This window comes from Propithecus coquereli, unplaced genomic scaffold (assembly GCF_000956105.1).
Source record: "Propithecus coquereli isolate 6110/MARCELLA unplaced genomic scaffold, Pcoq_1.0 Scaffold63, whole genome shotgun sequence".
NCBI lineage: Eukaryota > Metazoa > Chordata > Mammalia > Primates > Indriidae > Propithecus > Propithecus coquereli.
In genome coordinates this window covers 8,459,472-8,481,015 of record NW_012152285.1, presented here as the reverse complement: position 1 = coordinate 8,481,015, position 21,544 = coordinate 8,459,472, and the positions used below count along the sequence as shown (strand labels likewise).

The 21,544-nt window shown below is 43.3% G+C and overlaps 1 protein-coding gene across 2 annotated transcripts in view; it reads left to right on the top strand.

The window, feature by feature from the left end:
• The window catches only part of MYOF (myoferlin), a 149,570-nt gene that overhangs the window by 16,173 nt on the left and 111,853 nt on the right, over positions 1-21,544 (top strand). For both annotated transcript variants that reach the window (XM_012659733.1, XM_012659732.1), the window contains exons 2-3: positions 2,619-2,674; positions 5,749-5,840. In XM_012659733.1, the coding sequence (XP_012515187.1) occupies positions 2,619-2,674; positions 5,749-5,840 (148 nt within the window). The remainder of the gene's footprint in view (positions 1-2,618; positions 2,675-5,748; positions 5,841-21,544) is intronic.

The following is a 21,544-nucleotide window of genomic DNA, read 5'->3' as shown; positions in this document are numbered from 1 at the left end:
AACTATCTTGCACTCTTCTGTTTCCTGTTATTGGCACATAATAGGTGCTTATAAATGTTTGCGAATGATGAATGAACGAGTGAATCTTTTTACACTCCCCCATTGTTGACTCTGGAACAACCCTGTCCCTCCTGGGGGCAGAGAGGGTCAGTAGTACCTGGCTTGGCATCAAGATGGTCTTGCAGTGTGTCTTCCTCATACTCTATTTCCTAGGACAGTAACCAGGCTTGGGACTTTCAAGTTAACAAGTGCTGGCTTTTTCTTTAGCCTTCCTGGAGCCCCTGTCCCTGCCTTGGCTTCCTGCTTGCAGTCTTGGGGACTTGGAGACTGGATTTTGCTTCAATACTATCCTTCAGTGACCCAAAGCCTACCCTAAGCCTCAGTGCCCAGTTTCTGTAAATTATTTGCTGCCTTCTTGCTTCACTTTCTTGCTGGGACTTCTTGGAATTGCCCCTCTTCTGTCTTGAAGGTCTGCCGTGGTCTCAGAGTCCAGATCGACTCTTTGAGGACTCAATTCTCCCTCACCAAGCCCTGGTTATGCGCAGCAGGGGTAGTGGTGAGGGGGAGGGAGACTGGGGGCACCATTTCATGCTTGTTGAACGCAGGGATTCCTTTTTCAAGGTCACTAACTCATTGGAGAATCTGGTGAGAACAATAAGCTCTTTCCCCAGAAAAACTCACAGATACAATATTTTACATATTAGAGCAAATAATCTTAGAGAGTTTCAGGATTCCCTGGAACCTGACCATGGACTTCTCTGTGGACGTTGCCAAGATGCCAAGCCCATCACACATACTATGTTTAGGCATTTTCCTCATCCAGCATTTCTGACAGCTTCCAATGACGCACTGTGGCATGATAGCAAACGTGCAGCTCAGGTTTTGGGGCCAGAGAGATGTTAGGTTCAAAATCTGGCTCTGTTTCCTCATTAGTTATGTGTTCTTAGGCAGGTTAACTAGCTCCTCTTAGTTTTATTGTCTGTAAAATGGAGAGGACAATGTTTGCCTTGAAGGATTGTCGCAATGGTGAGAGACGCTGCAGGACAATGCACAGTCGGTCACCTGCGGATGATTATTTAGAGGGAGCTGCTGCAATTGTGCGTAGGAGCCATTTTATCCACTTCCATTTAAGTTAAAAATCCTTTGCATGGCTCCTCTTTCTCTTAAGAGCACTTTCTGTATTCTAAGCAGAGAGGAAGATTGAGAGTTTATGTCAGACGAAGGGAGGGGTGGGTGGGACAATACCAACGTGTGGGAGGGGAAATTTCAGGGCAGCTTCTAGGCGCCATTGGAATCCGATCCAGTGAGGGTCTCTGTAGGCTGCGCAGGAAGCCCACAGTCAGAACCAAGCAGCACAGGTCGGGGCACGAGCTGACGAGTAAGGTCACACTGAAGCCTAGAAAGAGGGGCCGGTAGGGCTGTGCGATGCCCACTCAAGTGGAAAAGTTAATGCTTAGCCGAGTGAGGGGCATGATTCATGGCCTTGCCGTGCTGAGGTCTTGGAAGAAGGAGGTGGTTAGTCCCACAGCCAGCTGTGTGCTGGGAGCCGAAGCAGTGTGACATCCAGCTGAACAAAACCCACTGCTTCCTACATTCCACAGCTGTAGAGAGGAAGCAATGGCTGAGGAGTGGTTCAAAGTGTGGCCACTAGTGTGAGGCTGCCTGGGTTCAAGTCCCAGCCCTGCCACTTACTAACTGGGTGCCTTTGAAAATGTTACTTAGCTTCTCAGTTTCCTTAGCTGTGAAACGGGGGTGGAAATAGTCATGTATACCTCCCAGTGTTTGTAAGGAGATTAGAAGAGATAATGCTTACGAATCATTTTGCACTCAGAGATTAGCCTTTGTTTGGGTAAGTATTTGGGGACTTGGAATCCAAGAGAACTCTCTGCTCTTTGGACTTTGCTCCAAGGAAGCTTTAAGCACTAACTGGGCTTACTCATGTGCTCATCCAGGTAGGTGTACTGTCCAGGCTCGGACACAGCCAAAAAAGACCTCGTGTCTTCAGAAAAGGTGGGCTGAAGTAAAGGAAACACCAAATCCTCCGCTGATCCTAGGAAGTGTTCATCTCCTAGTCACCTTGTATTGAGGCCTGTGGGAGGGAGTCCAGGTTCATCTTTAAGCTGTATTGGGGGTCTTACCACACTCACAGGCAGTGTGGGCTTCAGAGCTGAAATGTCAGGTTGACATCAGGGCACCACTGCCAGGTGTGAGCTGAGACACGTTTTTGACTTCTTTGGGCTTCAGTATCCTCATCTATGAAATGGCGATACCAGCATCTCAAAGGTCAACTTCGCTGGTGTCTTTCTGCTGCAAGTTGGAGATGCAGAGGTCTTGGGAAATCTTGTTGCAAGAGGCACAGAACATCATCACAGCATTCCAATGATTCTGAATCCCTGATCCCTTAAGTCTTTGTAGATCTGGGGATGGGCAAATGGAGGCCAAAAAATACCATTCGGTTTGGAAAACTTTGATTCAGGAAGCCCCCATCCTAGGCAGATGATTGGGGAAATGTGGGCACCTAGAGGGACCTCAGGTAATGTCCTCTGAATGAATAAATGAATGGTACATTCCCTTTACTTACTTCTGATTGATTGATATCTCTTATTTTTTATTTGTAGATGAGAAAAAGAAAACAAAGAAAGTTGATAATGAACTCAACCCTGTCTGGAATGAGGTGACTGTATTGTTTTTTCTACTTTGTTTTAATGGATAAGCTATATCTGATTGTCCAATTTTTGGGTCAGAGGTTAACCCTTCTCTTTGGAAGGAGAAGGTCTACATTTCACCCCACCTCATGCATCTCCCCCTTCATGCCCACCAAGAAGGCAGAGCAGTTCAAGAAGATGTAACACACTAACCACCACCTCCTGTGCAACAATAGTGTGGCAAGGGAAGCCTGTACTGAGTTCTAGCCTGGCACAGCTGTGACCTTGCTGTGTGACCTTGGTCCACTTATGCTGCACATCTGTAGAGCAAAGGGTGGGATTAGGTCATCTCCAGAGTTTCAGAAGGAAAGCACCATAAATTAAAAACATATCTGCATGTGACTAATCAAGAGAGTATCGCATGAGACTCTGTGCGTCTAGCTGAATAATGACATTTTCTATTTGTATGTTGATAAAATGTCTTGTATATTTAACATAGAAATTCTTGAAAAAAATTAACTTTGGTCCCATTCTCTAGAAGCAACTACTATTAACTGTAAGTGTTATTGAATAAATATTTTAATAAAATATGAGTCTGAAATACGAACTAGCATCATATAGCAAATACAATTCCCTCTCCTACTTTTTGTTACTATTTTATCCTGGGCATATGTCCATGTCATTCACTCTAAAAGTAGGTTCAATGACTGTGTAATATCCTATTGCAGGGGTGTAATATAGCTTTTTCACCTTCCCCCACTGTTGATTTTATGTTTTATAAGTATTTAATATTTTCATAGATATGTGAAAATTTTATTCTTCCCACTGAATAGCGTTTTCCTACTCCAATTTTTTTTTAATAACTACCCAATCTTGCATGAAACCCTGACAATTTTTTAAAAGTTGCTGGTCAGCCCCACTGTGTTTTTCAAAAGCCAGGTTCAAACCTCCCTGGCCAAGAGCAGTAATAAATGTCTTTGTTATTTTCACCAAGTCACTAGGCTGTGAAGGCTCCTCCTCCTCTCAGTGCAAATCCCTTCCTCTCCCATATAGAGAGGAATCTAGTTGGAATTTATCTCTACAAAGATAGAATATTTATCTCTAAATAGTAGAGACTAGACCTTATCCTTGAATGAGGTAAAGACAAAAAGCTTCTTAATGCCTTTCTGAAAAGCCCTGCTGGTCTCAGGCAGGTTGAGAGAGAATTCTGCTTCTCTGTAGTTTCCCTGGAACCCAGAAGGCAAGCTACACAACAAGCTCCCTGACAGCAAGAGTCATGCCCTGTCACTGTGGATTCCCAGCACCAGGCAGAGAGCTCCAAGGATAAAGCAAGTAAAAAATACATTTGGCCGGGCACTGTGGCTCACGCCTGTAATCCCAACACTTTGGGAGGCCGAGGTGGGAGGATCACTTGAGCCCAGGAGTTTGAGACCAGCCTGAGCAAGAGCGAGACCTTGTCTTTACAAAAAAACAGAAAATTTAGCCAGGCATGGTGGTGTGTGCCTGTAGTCCCAGCTACTCAGGAGGCTGAAGCAGGAGGATCGCTTGAGCCCAGGAGTTTGAGGTTGCTGTGAGCTATGATGATGCCACTGCACTCTAGCCCAGGTGACAGAGCAAGACCCTGCCTCAAAAAAAACAAAAAACATTTATGTGTATGTGTTTACTGCTTCAGATTTTGAATCATCCTAACATGTGTCTTTATATTTGAGCTCAAGCCATGTGACTAATGACAGATAGATGTGTTTTCATGTGAGCTGGCATGTTTTCCACAGGCAATCATCCATCCTATTTAATTTTTTTTTTTTTTGAGACAGAGTCTCGCTTTGTTGCCCGGGCTAGAGTGAGTGCCGTGGCATCAGCCTAGCTCACAGCAACCTCAAACTCCTGGGCTCAAGCAATCCTTCTGCCTCAGCCTCCCGAGTAGCTGGGACTACAGGCATGCACCACCATGCCTGGCTATGATTTTGTTTTCGACATGGTGGGTTTTTTTTCATATTGCAAATGTATTTATCAAATAAACTTCCCAATTGCAGTTTTATAACTAAAACCAAACCCAAATGAAATGTCAACCCCAAACCCATTGGGATTGGTGGGTGTGTTCTATGAGCTCTGAGACAAGTGTTCCTTCCATTCCAAGCCCACTACAAGGAGGATCAAATCATCATTTAATTTATTTAATTCACTTTTAACCTAACCTATCAAAGGCATTAGTGGTGCTATGTTGATTTTGTATGTATATATTTGTCGTTAGAAAGCAATTTGTTGCATTAAAATGAGAGACTCGCAAAGTAGACGGCAGCACTGACTGACCACGATGGGACTTAAAATGAGGGGCTGATGCATTTTAGAAAATGTTTTCTTAGATTATTTCTCTTCTTTGTTTGATAGTAATATGACCAAGAAGAGCAAATAATTTAAAACCATTGAAGAAAGCATTTTCACATATGCATTTCATTTCATTCTTGCAGCAGTTGTAATTGGCATTAAGTCCAATTCTCTGGCTATGAGGCAGGAGTTTATGGACCTGGCTTAAGCCACAGAACCTAGGAAACCGGAAGCCCGGAGTTGCTTACAGGTCCTCTGCGTCTAAGTCTGCTTTTTTTCTCCCACACCCTCTGCTGCCTCCAGGTTTGTTTATTTATTTATTTATATATTTTTGAGATAAGAGTCTCGATCTGTTGCCCGGGCTAGAGTGCCGTGGCATCAGCCTAGCTCACAGCAACCTCAAACTCCTGGGCTCAAGCGATCCTCCTGCTCAGCCTCCCAAGCAGCTGGGACTACAAGTGTGTGCCACCACGCCCATCTAATTTATTTCTATTTTTAGTAGAGAAGCGGTCTTGCTCTTGCTCAGACTGGTCTTGAACTCCTGACCTCAAGCGATCCTCTCACCTCAGCCTCCCAGAGTGCTAGGATTACAGGTTTGACCCACCACACGCGGCCTGCCTCCAGGTTTAGAATTTAATCATTTCTGTCTAACTATAAACTTCAAAAGGTTGTCATTGGTAAACATAATGACCCAACATTTAGTGTTGGTGCATCTTATTTATTATATTCTCTGTTCCTTTCAATAACCTTTCTGTTTGTATGCCCTTTATGTGAACAGATACTGGAGTTCGACTTGAGGGGTATACCACTGGACTTTTCATCTTCCCTTGGGATTATTGTGAAAGATTTTGAGACGATCGGACAAAATAAGTAAGTTTCTTTCAACTGTTTTTCTCATTATACATATCACTATTGCTTATTTTGTTGAAGAAGTACATCTTTAATAATATGATAATACTTCCAATATGATCGTGCTTTAATTCCATGCCTCCGGCCCCTTCTGAGCCAATGTCAGATGTGGCTCATCAGTCACACACCTTTTCCCCAATGACTGTTTTCTTCCAAAGAGGCTGCACACACTGAGCCCCACTAGTCCATCAAATCTGGCACTTATGGTGAAACCCTTTATGCTCCTACAACTTTGTTAAGTGCACTTCCTGCCTCTGGTTGTTTATCTCAGCTGTAGCTACATTGGACACAATCACAATCATTTTTTCTTCCGATTATTTGTGGCCTATACACATCTCATTCAAGTTCTACTGCCAGCCCCACTTCTATTTTAATGTCTCATTCACCTTTTGGTCCTAACAGACCGACAGCAGACTCCTTGTCTTACTGCCTCTTTCAGTGTCAATGGCTAAGGGTCATGGTGGTGCCCATAGTGACACTGAGGGCTGTCCTCTGGGTAAGATTGGGAGGCTTCCCAAACAGGTCCTCGTGGGACAGAATGACCTAAGTAAATTCACCCCAGTCTTGGATCTGGACTTTGGCCTTGTAGACTCAGGCCCAGTCTTAGATTCTACCAATTTAAACTAACCAAGTTCACAAGAGACTAATGCTTAAAACCAGAATACCTACTTGTTATTTTCCAATACAAATCAATTGCCTGGTGGGAAGGCATTCCTACCCTCTCATCCATGAATTTTCCTTCAAGTTATACCACATGGGAAGCCAAATTACTCTGTATCCTTGATTGTAAGATGTCACTGTTCATAAGATGTACTATTAAATTAATAACAGATTTGGGCAAAAAAAGAAGCCTGATATTTACTGCCCACCTCAATCATAAGCAGTATCTCAGTTTTTAGTAATGTTAGTACATTCGAAAATGTATGTCTTTGCTCAGACACATTTGGCCAAATCAGAAAGCCTCAATGAGAGCAATAAATGGGGATGAATTAGTTGAGGTCGGGTGACCACATGCCCTGATTTCTTGGGACAGTCCTGGTTTATTGTCCCAGCACAATGATTAATATTTTGCCTCTTTTGCTGTCAACAGTGGCTTGGTTTGGACAGTAAATTACGTGGTCGCTCCAGTCATTGGAGTCTTTTGCTTAATGGTGTCAGAAGGAGAGAGCCTGGACAGATGGTGCTTGGATGGGCACTGCCATGCTCGCCTGTGATGGGGTCCCTTTTTCCATGCTCCATGGCTGACCATGCCCCTTGCGACTGATGCATTTTTTTCTTCAACTATCTGAGTACGTTTTGGCAGGTTCTGGTCCTACTCTCTTGAACTGAACATTATTTCTAGCTTCTTAAGGTTCTGTTACACAACTCAGCTTCAAACCATTATATGATTATTCATCCTCCAACCCCAACTCCCAGAAGTCAATTTTAGTTCCCATATTTCAAAGTTCTGGGGAAGTGGAGGGTAAAGCCTCATGCTAGCCTCCTGTGTGTTACTAATAATAGTCCCTCCTCTTCTTTTCTTTCCTCTTTCTGCAAATGCTACTGCTATTTATATTCTAGACTGGCCCTTTCCAATAGAAATATAGTGCAGAGTGCATATGCAATTTAAAATTTTCTAATAGCTGAACAGGTAAAATCAATTTTAATAATATATTTAATTCAGTATATTGAAAATGTTATCATTTCAACATGTAATTGGTATTTTAAAAACCATCGAGATACTGAACATGTCTTCTTTTTCCTACTAAGTCTTTGGAATCTGGCGTGTATTTCACACTTACAGCACATCTCAGTTCAGACCAACCACATTTCTAGTGCTCTGTAGCCACATGTGGCTGGTGGCCACCATATTGGACAGGACAGTTCCAGACCACTGGGCTCAAAACCTCAGACCTCTCTGTATCCTCTCCCTTTTGCATCTCATCCAATCTGTCCCCAAATCTTAGGTTTTCTTCCTTTCCACAGGCTGTGCCATGTGTTTCTTCCCCATGCCCACAGCCACCAGCCTGGTTCAGGCCTTTGTCACTTTGTGCCTCATCTCTTAGCATGGCAACAGAGCCTGGTGGGCTAGCCTCGGCGCTCTCATCTACGTTTCAAAGTCCTCGCTTTCCTGAAGGTTGCGTACTTAGGGAAAGTCAGAAAATAAACAAATGCATGAAGAAATATATATGTAATGCGCCAGGTACTATGAAGTGCTATGAGCTAAGGAGGAAACTCTGATATATCCATGAAGAAAACTAAAGCAGTGTGAATGAGTAAAGAGAGGTCAAGGGTGGGGGTAGGGGAGATCCAGTTTTATATGAGGTTGTGATATGGTGACCATTGAGCAGAGACCTAAATAAAGTGAAGGAATGAATCATGCAGCTCTCTGGAGGAAAGAATGTCCCAAGCAGAGAGAATAGCAAATGCAAAGGCCCTGAGGCAGGAGTGCACTTGGGGTATTGGAGAAATATGAGGAGGCCAACCAGATTGGGGCAAAATGAGGGCTGGGGTGGGGAAAGGAATTAAGGTCAGTGAAACTGCAAACACACATGGGTGTGCGGGCCATGACAGGGGCTTTGGATTTCCTTCCCAGTGGAACAGAAACCCATTAAAGGGTTTCGAGTATGATCTGACATATTTGAAAAGGATCACTCAGGCTTTCTGTGTGGACTAGAGGCAGGAACCAGTTGGGAAGCAGGAAAAACAATACCTCGAGACCCTTATGTATTTATTTACACCTATCGAAAACACAGCAGGACCCTCGCATGACAGCAATGAGGGGAAGAGAACAACTCCCCACCCTAAGGCTCACCCTGGCACCCATTTTGGGTGTCTGTGTGCATTTCTAGAGATAGAGCTGACGTGCAGTCTATCTGAACCTGAATATTTCATATTTTTCTGAATCTATGACATTATTCATAATTCTGAACAAAGAAAATACGACGGGTCCTGTTCTAAGAGGCTCCTTCTAGAGTTTGGGCTCCATGCATCTGGCTGTGACACGCTGCACATGGTGCTATGATGTCTGCTGAGTGGAAAGACCAAACAAGCAGGTGATTACTATGGTATTATGATGACAGGGAATTTTTAGGCATAACAGAAAAAGGTAAATTCTGGGCCGAATATGGAGCTCGTCTTCATTGCTTTTTCACTCTTGCCCTCCCTTTTCCATCTTCCTCCCTCTGACTTTTCCCAGGCGCCCAGTGTCTTTATGCTCTCTGGCTCCCACCAGGGTACCTGCTCCGGCCTGCCCTCTGAGCCACACCCTGCACCCTCTGCCAATTCTTTTCCCCAACAAACTTCTCTGTCCTGTGGCTCAGTCCTTCCAGGTCCTGCTTCAAGGCACTTTCTGAGAAAGTAATTCAAGGGACGGCATAACAGCCGCTAATAGTTCCCTGCGTTAACTTCCCAGAAACACTGACTCTTTGGACTGAGGCCATCAGTGACTTACCTGAAGGAGTGAACAAAATGGGAATTTTAGGCCATATGTCAGTGTCACTGGGGTGGGCGCTTTTCATTGGGAGATTAGTTCTCTGTCCTGCAGATGTCACTGCATAGTTGTTTACTGTCTTGTAGTGGAAGGCCGACCCTGAGTCGGCTCTGCAATGAACAGGGCATGACAATAATGTCCCTCCATCGCCAAGCAGCTCAGGTCCCCATCGCCAGCTGGGAATCATGACCTTTGGCTTAGTTCCCACCAGTAAACAACACGTAGACCTTGGTCAAATTACCTGTGCTTTTCATAAAAAAAAAAAAAATTAAAACTATCTGGGGAATAAGCTATATGCTTGTCCAAAATATTTGTGTATTTTGGCCCCAGGTTTTCTTTTCAGCTTTTCTACTAGAGATTTGGCCTTTGAGGATCTGCTTAGCGCAGTGTGGGAAGGTGTCCCTCACCTGGAAGCGCAGGGTGGAGGCAGAGGATTTTCTACCAGCCTAAGGAATGTCATGCCTGTTGACTTTCCCGTTGCCGTGGAGATGGCCTGTGCAAATAGGAGCTCACACTCCTCACCTGCTGCCCCCAGGCCTGTCAGCAAACAGTGCCAGGCCGCCTGGGTTTGCCTGTGGGCTGTGCCCACACCCACGGGACCAGACCGGGCAGGCCCAGTGCTCTCCGCTCAGACATTGGGAACAGGTCGGCTTGTTCAGTGTAGACTCTGTTCTTCCTCACTGTACGATCATCTAACCAGCCATCCAGACTGAATGAGGGTGAGAGAAGAGCCAGAGGAGCGTCTTGGTTACGGGATGAACATGAAATATGTTTTTAGCAGGAATGTCAGAGTGGAAGAATTTTCCCAGGGACTGAAAAATGAAAGCTCCCTTTGCAGACTCTTGGCTGTCGCTTAATGAGGACTTGGCATGTGCCAAGGGCCATACCCAGCTCTTCGCATTCATCATCCTACTTGATTCTCCCAGACACCCTGTCTTATGACAGGTCCTGTTTTCCCTCAGAGAGGTTTAGTAAGCTGCTCAAGGTCACACAGCAGGTATGTGTCAGAGTCAGCTAATTGATATCCAGGCCCGTACTCTTGACTTTTATGTTATGCTGAAAACCTCTGACCACCTGTGGGAGCCAAAATGTAGGTGGAATGATCGATCATTTCTTTACTAAAATGGAAGTGATTTTTCTTCCTAATTTTGAAAAAAAATAAAAAATTCTCAATATCAGAGTATTGGTACTTTTTATAAGCTCCTCCCTAGCTAAAAATTTTAAGCAGGCATTTGTATCCTGTTGAATACTAAGTTACTTATGCTCATATTCTACAATGGACAAGGTTTGTTCAGAGATTATATCTCGTCGCATTTGATCTCTGCAATGACTTGAGAAGTGGAGAGGAGACTTGAGCGTCAGAGGGGATGAGGCTGGGACCCTGGTCCCTTGGCATCCAGGCCCTGCCGTCACTCCACTTGAGTTCCTATGCTAAAGAAGAACCATCTTCAGGAGCCTGGACATGTAGGAATAAAAGATATTTACAAGTGTTCAGACTTGTGTGTGCTTGTGTGTGCACATGTGCACATGCCCTGGAGAAAAAGGAGGCGCCACAAAGAGCTTTTGCATTTGCTGTTCCCTCTGCATGGAATGCTCTTTCCTTCAAAATGCAATAGATGTAAAATCTTGTCCTTGTCACTGGGCCTCAGCATCTCTGATCACCCAACCTACAGCAGCCCCTCCTGGCCGTTCTCCATCCTAGCGCCGTGTTTCACTTCCTCTGAGCCCTTCCCGTTAGGGGGCTCTGAAGAGTGTAGGAATGGTGGAGGGAATCTTTGTGTGGACATGTAGACTCTAGGGTTGGGTTTTAGACAAGTGCTCAGGGTATGTGTTGGTCTGTACATCTGCTATATCGAGCTCAGCATTCACCACCATCTGAGGCTTTCTTATCTATTTATTCATTCATTTGTTCTCCCTCTACTAGATGGCAAGCTCCATGTCTGTCTTATTCAAGGCCGTGACACCAGCACTTAGCACAGTGCTGGCATACAGTAGGCGCTCAATAAATGTTTGTTGAATGAGAGAACAAGTGAGTTTATGATAGTACTGCATGAATGACATTTAGCATTTACAGAGCACCATGTGGCTGTCACATCAGCCCACCATTGATGGGCCATTTCTGTGGAATCTGTCCACAGCTCTCTGGCACAGCTCTCTGGTTCCAACTTAGATTTAAGCTGCAAAGGGGTCAGGACACAAAGGAAATAAATGCCTCTCACAAAGTTCATGCCCTTTTATAGAGAGACGTGGACCTTGAGCCTGAACTCACAGGATGGCAGTAGAGCATGGTGGCTAAAAGCTGGGACTCTGGACCAGGCAGAGGCTGGTTAGAGACTGAGGTCTACTGATCACTAGTGGGTGACTGGGGCAAGCGACTTAACCTCTCCAGGCCTCTGAATTGTCATCCTTACAGTGACTGTAGTTTGGAAGTTCCGCTTATGCTAAGATGATGTCATGGGGACCAGATGACACGATTAAAACCAAGTACATGTAGCAGCACAGGACAGTGATCCCTGAGAGAGGGAAATTAATGAGGTGAGCCCTATGAGTGCCCACATTAATGCCCAGAGAGACCCGTCTCCAGCTGCACTGCCGGGAGAGGGAACCCAGGCAGATCCTGGCTGTCTCCCAGAGCTGGGGAGATGCAGGTGGGAGTCTAGAGATGCCAAGGTGCCTAGAGGACCAAGAGGAGAGAACTACACATGTGCACATGGACACACATCCATGCCCCCCCCACACACAGAGACAGAGACAGACTACTCCAGAGATTTGCAGAGAGTTCTCTTTCAATCTTCAGCTGAGTATCGAGTGAGGAAACTGCTTGAGGCAGAGGAAAGAACTACCTCAAAGGGGCCAACAGTACAGTCTTTGGGACTCACATGGGGCTGGGAATAGTTTATGTTCCCACCAACCAGTGTGGAAAAATCTTGCAACCCATGAAGAAGAATATAGCTCAGTAACATGGAGAAAAAACAATCAATAGAAACTGACCCAGAAATGGCACGCATATTTTTAGTACACATGGACATTAAAGTAAGTATTATAATTATATTCCATAGGTTCAAAAAGGTGGAGGATTGACTGAGCATGTTAAGTAGAGACATGGAACATATAAAAAAAATCCAAATTGAACTGTTAGAGATGAAAATTATCTGAGATAAAATCACCATAATTATCTAAGAGTTTGCATTTCTAGGATTCTTCCCCCTCCATATGTGTGTACTTGCGCATGCAGAACTACCATTACATACACCCCCACACACATACAGAGCAGAGTTAGAAACTGTATCTCAATATAAATCACTGTGCAAGACATCTGTTTTGCAGTATTGTGCATATGAAGGAGATAACAAAAACCTGTAAGGAAATTTATTCAAGTTCTTGCGTAAGAGGTGTGGGCCAATGGCTAGCTGTGTGATCATGAGATCAGTTGAGATTTTGGTTTTGCTGCTTGGGTGGCTCTTGGCAAGTTTCTTCATCTTTATAATGGGGACTGTAGTACTTCCTCAATAAATAGTAGACATAAGGGCAAATTTGATATAATCAAGAAAAAATTGCTTCAATTTCCTGATGAACAACAGAATGTTTTTTTTGTGTACAATGTATCAGGGATTGTGCTAAAACTATTCCACACATATTTAATCTTTATGACAACTCTGAGTCAGACAGTCTTATCCCCAATTTACAGACAAGAAAAATGTGGCTCAGAGAATTTCACCAAATTGGGTAAGGTCACACAACTCTTTAAGTGGAAGCACATGGATTTAACCTAGACATGTTAAAATCCTCTTATACAGAGCCCAGACCTTCCAAGGTTTGTGTGTGTGTGTGTGTGTGTGTGTGTGTGTGTGTGTGTGTGTGTTAAGGTTGAGGGCCAGGGTATCAGAATGTGAAAATGAGAGAACAACATCATACACCCACGCACACACACATAACATACGTACGTATGTGGTGGTCCTGGGAGCTACAGAGTTAGAAAAAGAAAGAGGACTAGCTTAAGTTGTGATATATACTAACTCTCTGGGCAAAGCTTTTTAAATTAAAGAAAACAGAAATACTGTGGTTTGGAATGAAATTAATTTGGTGGAGCAAAGTAGGGTATTGCTTAGAAGAAGTTTTCATTTCCTGGTATATGAAAGGCCTTGTCTTTTAGCTTTTAACTCTTTTTCTCCTTCTAGTCATGAGACTCATTTCTGACGTTGCCATGTGTAAACGCGACACTGGGGTTTGTTTAGGTGGTCCCTTCTCCCAGGGTTGGTTGGAGAGGAGGGATGGACAGGCCACGGCTGGAGGCAGGTTTTCCAACTGGACTAGCTTCTTAAGCTGTGAGAAAATCTAAACCAGAAGCAGTTGTTACTGCAGAGGAGAATTCTCAGTTCTGATTTCTTTTAGTTCCATATTTTCAGTAAAGCAGCAAAACCATGAAAATATCAGAGCTGGTTTGGGCTGGCTGTCTCTGGAGTCTGGAGAGGCTGAACTGCACTTTTTGGGAAGGCCAGTTAAGTCGTTCCTGCAGTCCCGCTAGCACGGCTAAGGTCTTGTGATTAAGCGAGGGCGGGCCACAGCCCTGTGGAAAGATACCCACAGAGGCTGAAAGAGAGAGGTATTTCATCATGGCAAGAGCTGTAATTAACTTCCAATTGTTCTTTGGAGGACAATTTGCTAGGATAGGAAGCTTTATAACCTGTAAATAATTTGCAAGAAAGATCATTGGTCTATCTTCAATGATGTATCAATTAATTTTTTCATGCCACAAATAGTGACTAATGCTCAGACATGGTGTCAGACATGGCTCTGGACACTGGGAGTACCTCATGCCTTTCTTGGAGCTGACATCTAAGTGGAGGGAACAAATACACACGTGGCATATGAGATGGCGATAACTGCTGTAAATAAAAATAAAGCAGGGTAAAGGAGAGAAGACGGCAGGATCAGGTGTGAGTGGGTGCTTATTTAGATAGGGGGTTTGTATAAGGATTTGTTTTGGGTTCTCTTTTATAATGAAACATCTTATGAGACCTGTGGCTTTAAAAACTTCATGAGATTTCACTAAATTGGATTTTATGAGAATTTAGCTGCAACTGACATTTGCCTCCTGTCTAACCCTGAAAATAAAAATTGTTTCCCAAATGGATTCGTGGTATATACAGCATTGAGGGTGGGGAGGGAGCTATTTGATGTATGCAAGAGAAAGGAGTGGTTTAAGAGCTCTGTGCAGTGATTACATAGAAATGAATGTGGCTGCTTCCAAAGGGCTCTTACCTGTTCATTCATACCCTCCCGCCCAGCGCCCTGCTGGTTCTCACCAGCTTTCTCATCAAGTACTGGCTGGGAGTCATATCCTCACATGCCTTTTTTAGATCTCTTTTTCTAGAGTGGTGTCTGGAATAATCAAAGGTGACTATTAAGCACTTGCCACATCATCCTTTTAATCCCTACAGCGATACTATTAGATAGGAGCTGTCATTGTCCCCATTTTACAGATGAGAAAACTGAGGCTCAGAGACATTAACTGTTAGTATGAGTCCAAATTAGCCAGGTTTGCCTACTTGCATGTCCTTAATCATTATGTTGTGCTGTCCCCTTATAAGGTTCAAGTTAATGAACGAATGAGTGAGTACATAGATGAATGAATGAATGGAAAAACTACTACTTTGATTCTAATGGGTGGGGGAATTAGAGATAGAGCCTGGGAGCTCTGCTGAACCATCAGAGCAGGCAGGCACAGAATCGGTCAGGTGAGAAAAACAAAATAGCAAGTTATAATCATTTATTTAAGAAATAATACTGAGCATCTCCCATATGCCAGGCATTAGCTCGTTGACCTGCTCCCTGCAGCCACAAGGCCAGGGTGTGGAGTTAGTTAAATGTGCGGGGGAGGCTTGGACACAGCCCAGTTTGGGAACCACTGTTGTGGACCAGTGTTTCTACATTTTTTAAAGCCCGTGCCTCCTCTTGATGAACAGGACAAAGCCTCAAGGTTCTCTGACAATCCTGGTATGGAGTAAGGAGGGGAAGCCATGGGAAGGAGGCAGGTTATCAGGCCTGTGGAGTAGGTTTCAATGGAGTTTTGCTTACTACAGTTTGTTTTAATAAGTAATTGGATCTCTGAGCAAATGTGAACCTGTATTGTCATGTCGAATGTTTTTAAAACTACACATGTCCCCTTGTGCCCATACCCTGCTTTGCCAGCTGCCTTCCCTACCCCGCAGCCCTGCACCCACCCTCCACCTTCCTCAGATCTACACCATTGTTTCTCAGACTTCCTGGGTATAAGAATTACCTTAAAGAAAAAGTCTGACTCAGGGTCCCGGGAATCTGCAAACAACCTGGCAAGGAGGCCTGAGGGAAGCAGATGTTTGGGAGATAATCCAGAGGCCAATGGAAGGTTAAGGTGACTCGGAGGGTTCCCCACTGGTGCCAGTGGAGGGGAGAACCGAGGTGCCCTTCGAGGGAATTTTACCTTAGCAAGGGCTTTCTGTGATATGACCTGCGGCCATGGCTGTGTTAAAGAAAAAACTATTCAGTGACACTTGGTGAAACATTGTAATGAAGACTTTGTTCAGGACCATCAAGAGAGGTAGAGGGACCACTGCAAGGGGGAAGAGAGACCGGTCTGGACTCGAATACAGCACAGCAGGGGCAAGGAGGAATTTATAGCCAGGAGCAGGGTGGGGGTCAGTGGATGGAAAATCACTAAAAGAAAACTTCAGGGTGAGGGGGATTCTGGCTAAACTGCTCTAACAGGATTCTTGCTAAAGCCAACCAGGTGATTAGACATCTTGTGGGGGATGGTAGAGAATGAGAAACCTGATCAGATACGGAGAATGATCAGATATCAGGGCTGGGGGTTCTTGCTAAGCTGACTTGGTAGGGTTCTCTGCTAAAACTGGGTTGCACGAGGAATTTCACACAGACAGGCCTAGGAGAAGGTTCAGGCAGGAGCCCGACTGAAGTCTGGCCAAGCAGAGAGTCTTTGTCAGCTGATACCACCGCTCCTACCAGTCCCGTTCACAGCGGGGGGCGTGCTTGGCTCTCCCAGCTTTGGGCTTGGGACCTGGGGAGGAGCTTGATGGCCGGGGGGAGGAAGAAGTGTGAGGAAGGGACACAAGGCTCAGCCTTGGAACCCCACGGCCCAGGGGCCTGGCTGAAGTGACAGCCGGCTGAGAGCCCAGTGCTTCAAGGGTGGGGAGGTCTTGGTCCTTCAGTTTTCCTACAGGGAGCCTGTGTGTGAGCAGCTTGGAAACATGTTTGTCTCCAGCCCAGTTGGGGACTGTTATTCCCCTTCAGAGTCTGGGATGCTGAGACTGTGCTGCCGTCTCTGGAGGCAGAACCAGTGCAACACGTGATTTATCTCCCAGCCGCCAACATATTTTTCCTTCCTTCATGAAGGAATTTCCAGTAAATCCTCCTCCAGTAATCATGTGGGCTGAGTCCCTGCTGCCTAGAAGAACAACTTGGTATATGTGAACCCCCCTTCTGAAGACTCAGCCAGCAAGGCCCTTAGTCACCACAGAGGCATGCCGCCATTAACATTTGCACCAGTGCTACTGGGGAGAACATTTTCCATTTCTCTTTTCTAAACAAACTATACTCTGTCTATTTTAGGAAGAAAAAAACAATTTAAGAAACTCTTAACCAGCACTTGCATGACTAAGTGGGCTAGTTTACAATTACACTCTTTTATTCCCCCAAGCACATTTAATTTTCAAATGGTTGCTCCCACGGATGAGAATTATTAATAGTTCAGTGTCACAGAGAGACTTGACTCAAAATTGTATGACATTCATGGACTGAAAGAAAAAGGAGCATGACTGGCTTTTTCTTCTTTTTAGAAGACATCTGCAGTTTATTAACTCCGCAAGTCAATCTGGACAGTCTAAGAGCCTTGAATTGAGATTCTTTCTCTATAAAGTTTCCGTTTGAGAACGTGGTCCATCTGTTTTAGAGTTGGGTGGAGTCCACGGGGAGACTTATTTTTCCATGGAAATACAGGGCAAAGCTTCCTCGTTACTGTTACACTATAGCATTTTAGCATATTTATGGCATTAGTAACGTGAAAGAAAAAAAGGGTTCCTGGTTCAGTGTCACCTCCTTTAAAGGAAATTGGCTTGTGGTCAGACAGATCTGTTCTTACCCCTGTGTAGGAAGCCAAGTCATCATTTCCCAGTTTTTCACAGTATTTTGTATCCAGGCAACGCCATAGAAAATGGGCCAGGCCAGGCGTGCCCCTGGAGTCACTGCAGAACTCAGACTTACCCGTGGGGGGTGTTTTCTTCAAGTCAGGGTTTAAACTGCTAGAAGTTTTCATTGTTTGCATTTTTCCTCAACTCAACCTAGTTGTAAAAATATCACTGGGATTAAAGTCTTTGCATGCTTTCATCTAAACCCACTATCTTCAGAAAAAAAAAAAAATTAAGTTTTTTTGTGTGTGTCCCCTGTGGTGTCCCTCCCCTGCCCCTGCCCCAAAGCATCGGAATTTTATAAGAAAGCACATGTTAGGAAATAGGGCTAAAAGTTTCTAAAAGTTGGAATTGAGGATAGACTTTATGATTGGCTTATTTTATTTCACTCTGTTCCTGGTCAGTTATCTGTCACTAGCCTCTCATGGGAAGAGAGACTAGCAGATACTGGCTGGGTCCGAATGGAGGGTGTAAAAATCATTCAAGGCCATAAGAAGTCTGTAGCTGGGCTTCGTGTTTTAGGCAAGCCTGTTCTCTCTAGTCAGCCACAAGCCCCACTCTTCTCTGTTGCCTCATATATCAACCATTGTATCCCACGTTTCTGTTATTGGCCTAACCTTTCCCCCTGACACTCTGTGTGAATTTAAGTTTGATCCACAACACTATATAGACCAATACCCTTGAAGGCAGAAACCCTACCTGGCATTCTGGATTGTCTGACATGGACATGTTCTAGGAGATTTCCCCCGCCTAAATTAGAGAAAAAGGACTTTAAGAGAAGGGGAAAGAAATATTTAACATGAGATGGTTTCCTAAATAGATGTATATTGAAAGCATCACATATGTAAGCCTCGTAGCAGATTTTGGAACTGAAAAGGGTTTGAGTAAGTTTTTACTTCAATTCACTTGTTTATAAATAATGAAGTAGGCTTAGAGAGTTGGGCGACTTAGCTAAGTCCTCAAAGAAAGCTGGGACACAGAGTTAGGGATAGAGCAGGAGTTGTCCCCAACCTGGGGGGATTTTGCCCTCCAGGGGACAATTGGGAATGTACAGAGATATTTTGATGATTACAACTGGGGGTGCTGCCGCTGGCATCTAGTGGGGAGAGGCCAGGGATGTTGCTGAACAGGACAGCCCACAGCAAAAAAAAAAATTTGTTAAAACTACTCATTATCAAAGGTATATTCCACAAGACTATAAAATAGCTTCTGAGTTATAAGGGAGAGTAATGTCTGTCTAGAACTCTATGCCAAGCTAAACTGTCATTCCATAATGAGGGTAATAGGACTGGTTTTTTTTTTTTTTCAGAATATTAATTAAGGGGGTGCAAGTGTTTTTGTTGCAAGGATACTTTGTATTATGCTTAACTCAGGGCTTTTGGTGTGCCTGTCAGCAGAATAGTGTTCATTGTACCCAATGGGTAAGTTTTTATTCCATATCCCTTGTCCCACCCTTCCCTTTTCTTGGTTTCTTATGTTCATTATATCACTTTGTGCCTGTGTGTATCCATCTATTAGTCTATTAGCTCCCACTTATTAGTGAGAACATACGGTGTTTGGTTTTCCATTCTTTTTTTTTTTTTTTTTTTGGTTTTTCTTTTTTTTTATTATTTCATCATATTATGGGGGTACAAATGTTTAGGTTATGTATATTGCCTTTGCCCCGCCTGAGTCAGAGCTTCAAGCATGTCCATCCCCCAGACAGTACACACTGCACTTCTTAGGTGTGAATATACCCATCCTCTCCTCCCCCCGCCGCTGGAGATACCTCAAAGAGCTAAAAGTAGCACTACCGTTTGATCCAGCAATCCCATTACTGGGCATCTACCCAAAGGGAAAAAAGACATCTGCACTAGAATGTTTATAGCAGCACAATTCACAATTGCAAAGATATGGGAACAACCCAAACAGTTTTCCATTCTTAAGATACTTCACTTAGGACAGTGGCATCCATGTTGCTGTAAATGACATTATTTGATTCCTCTTTATGGCTGAGTAGTACTCCATGGTGTGTGTGTCTGTGTGTATGATATATAGATAAATATAGATATATATACACCACATTTTCTTTATCCACTCACGAATCGATGGGCATTTAGGTTGATTCCACATCTTTGCAATTGTGAATTGTGCTGGAATAAACATTCGAGGGTAGGTGCCTTTTTTATAAAATGATGTTATTGTCTTTTGGTAGTTACCTAGTAGTGGGATTGCTGGGTCAAATGGTTAAGTCTACATTTATTTCTTTGAGGAATCTCCATACTGTTTTCCATAAAGGTTGTACTAATTTGCAGTCCCACCAACAATGTATAAGCGTTCCTTTTTCTCTTCATTGATGCCAGTATCTATTGTTTTTTGACTTTTTAATAGTGGCCATTCTGACAGGGGTAAGGTGATATCTCATTGTGGTTTTAATTTGCATTTCCCTGATGATTAGGGATCTTGAGCATTTTTTCATATGTTTGTTGGCCATTTATCTTCTTTTGAGAAAATTTTGTTCATGTCTTTTTCCCACTTTTTGATGGAATCATTTGTTGTTTCTTGCTGATTTGTTTGAGTTCTTTGTAAATTTTGGGTATTAGTCCTTTGTTCGTGAATATTTTCTCCCACTCTCTAGGTTGTCTATTCACTCTGTTGATTATTTCCCTTATTGTGCAGAAGCTTTTTAATTTAATTGTGTCCCAGTTGTTTATTTTTGTTGTTGCTGTATTTGGCTTTGGGGTCTTAGTCATAAATTTTTTGCCTAGTCTGATGTCTAGAAGAGTTTTTCTATGTTTTCTTCTAGAATTTTAATGGTTTCATGCCTTACATTTAAGTCTTTAATCTATCTTGAATTAATTTTTGTATATGATGAGAGACATTGGTCCTATTTCATTCTTCTGCATGTGGCTATCCAGTTTTCACAGCATCATTTATTAAATAGGGCTTCCTTTCCCCAGTGTATGTTATTGTCTGCTTTGTCCAAGATCATTTGGCTGTAGGTAGATGGTTATACTTCCCGGTTCTCTATTCAGTGCCATTAGTCTACGTCTTTTATACCAGTACCATGCTGTTTAGATTACTGTAGCCTTGTAGCATAATTTCAAGTCAGGTAATGTGATACCTCCAGATTTGTTCTTTTTACTTAAGATTGCTTTGCTATTTGGGCGCTTTACTGATTTTAAATAAAGTGTAGGATTATTTTTTCTAGATCTGTGAAATATGACACTGCTATTTTGATGGAGATTGGATTGTATCTGTAAATCGCTTTGGGCAGTGTGAACATTTTAATGATGTTAATTTTATCAGTCCATCAGAATGGAATGTTTTTCCATTTGTTTGTGTCATCTGTGATTTCTTTCATCAGTGTTTTCTAGTTCTCCTTGTAGAGATCTTTCACCTCCTTGGGTAAGTATATTCCTAGGTGTTTTATTTTCTTTGTAGATATTGTGAATGGTATTGAGTCCTTGATTGAACTTTCAGCTTGACTGTTATTAGTGTATAGAAATGCTACTGATTGGTGTATGTGGATTTTGTAACCTGAGACTTTGCCGAATTTATTTATTTATCAATTCTAGGAGTCTCTTAGTGGAGTCTTTAGGGTTTTCTAGATACAAGATCATATCATCAACAAACAGGGATAGTTTGACTTCCTCTTTCCTGATTTGGATGCTCTTTATTTCTTTCTCTTGCCTGAACAACAAAAAAATTAGCAGGTTTAGAATGTCAGTAGTGCCAAGGTTGAGAAATTCTGGTCCAACCCCAGGCCAGCTCTCTTTCTACTTCAGTCTTGTCCCAAGATGCTGCACTGTTTGTTCTAAGACTTATTTACTGATGATAGAGATTCAGGTCATTTTGACTAGCAAAAGCAGAGCAGCACATGTTCAAGTGCACATGGTTATTAATCATAGAATTAGGGTAGGAATCATGGAACTGTGAGGAATAAAGTCCAGTTTGTTTCCACATCTCAAGGCAAATACCTCATTTAGACAAGTAGTGCCAATCAGATGACTTTTTTTTTTTTTTTGAGG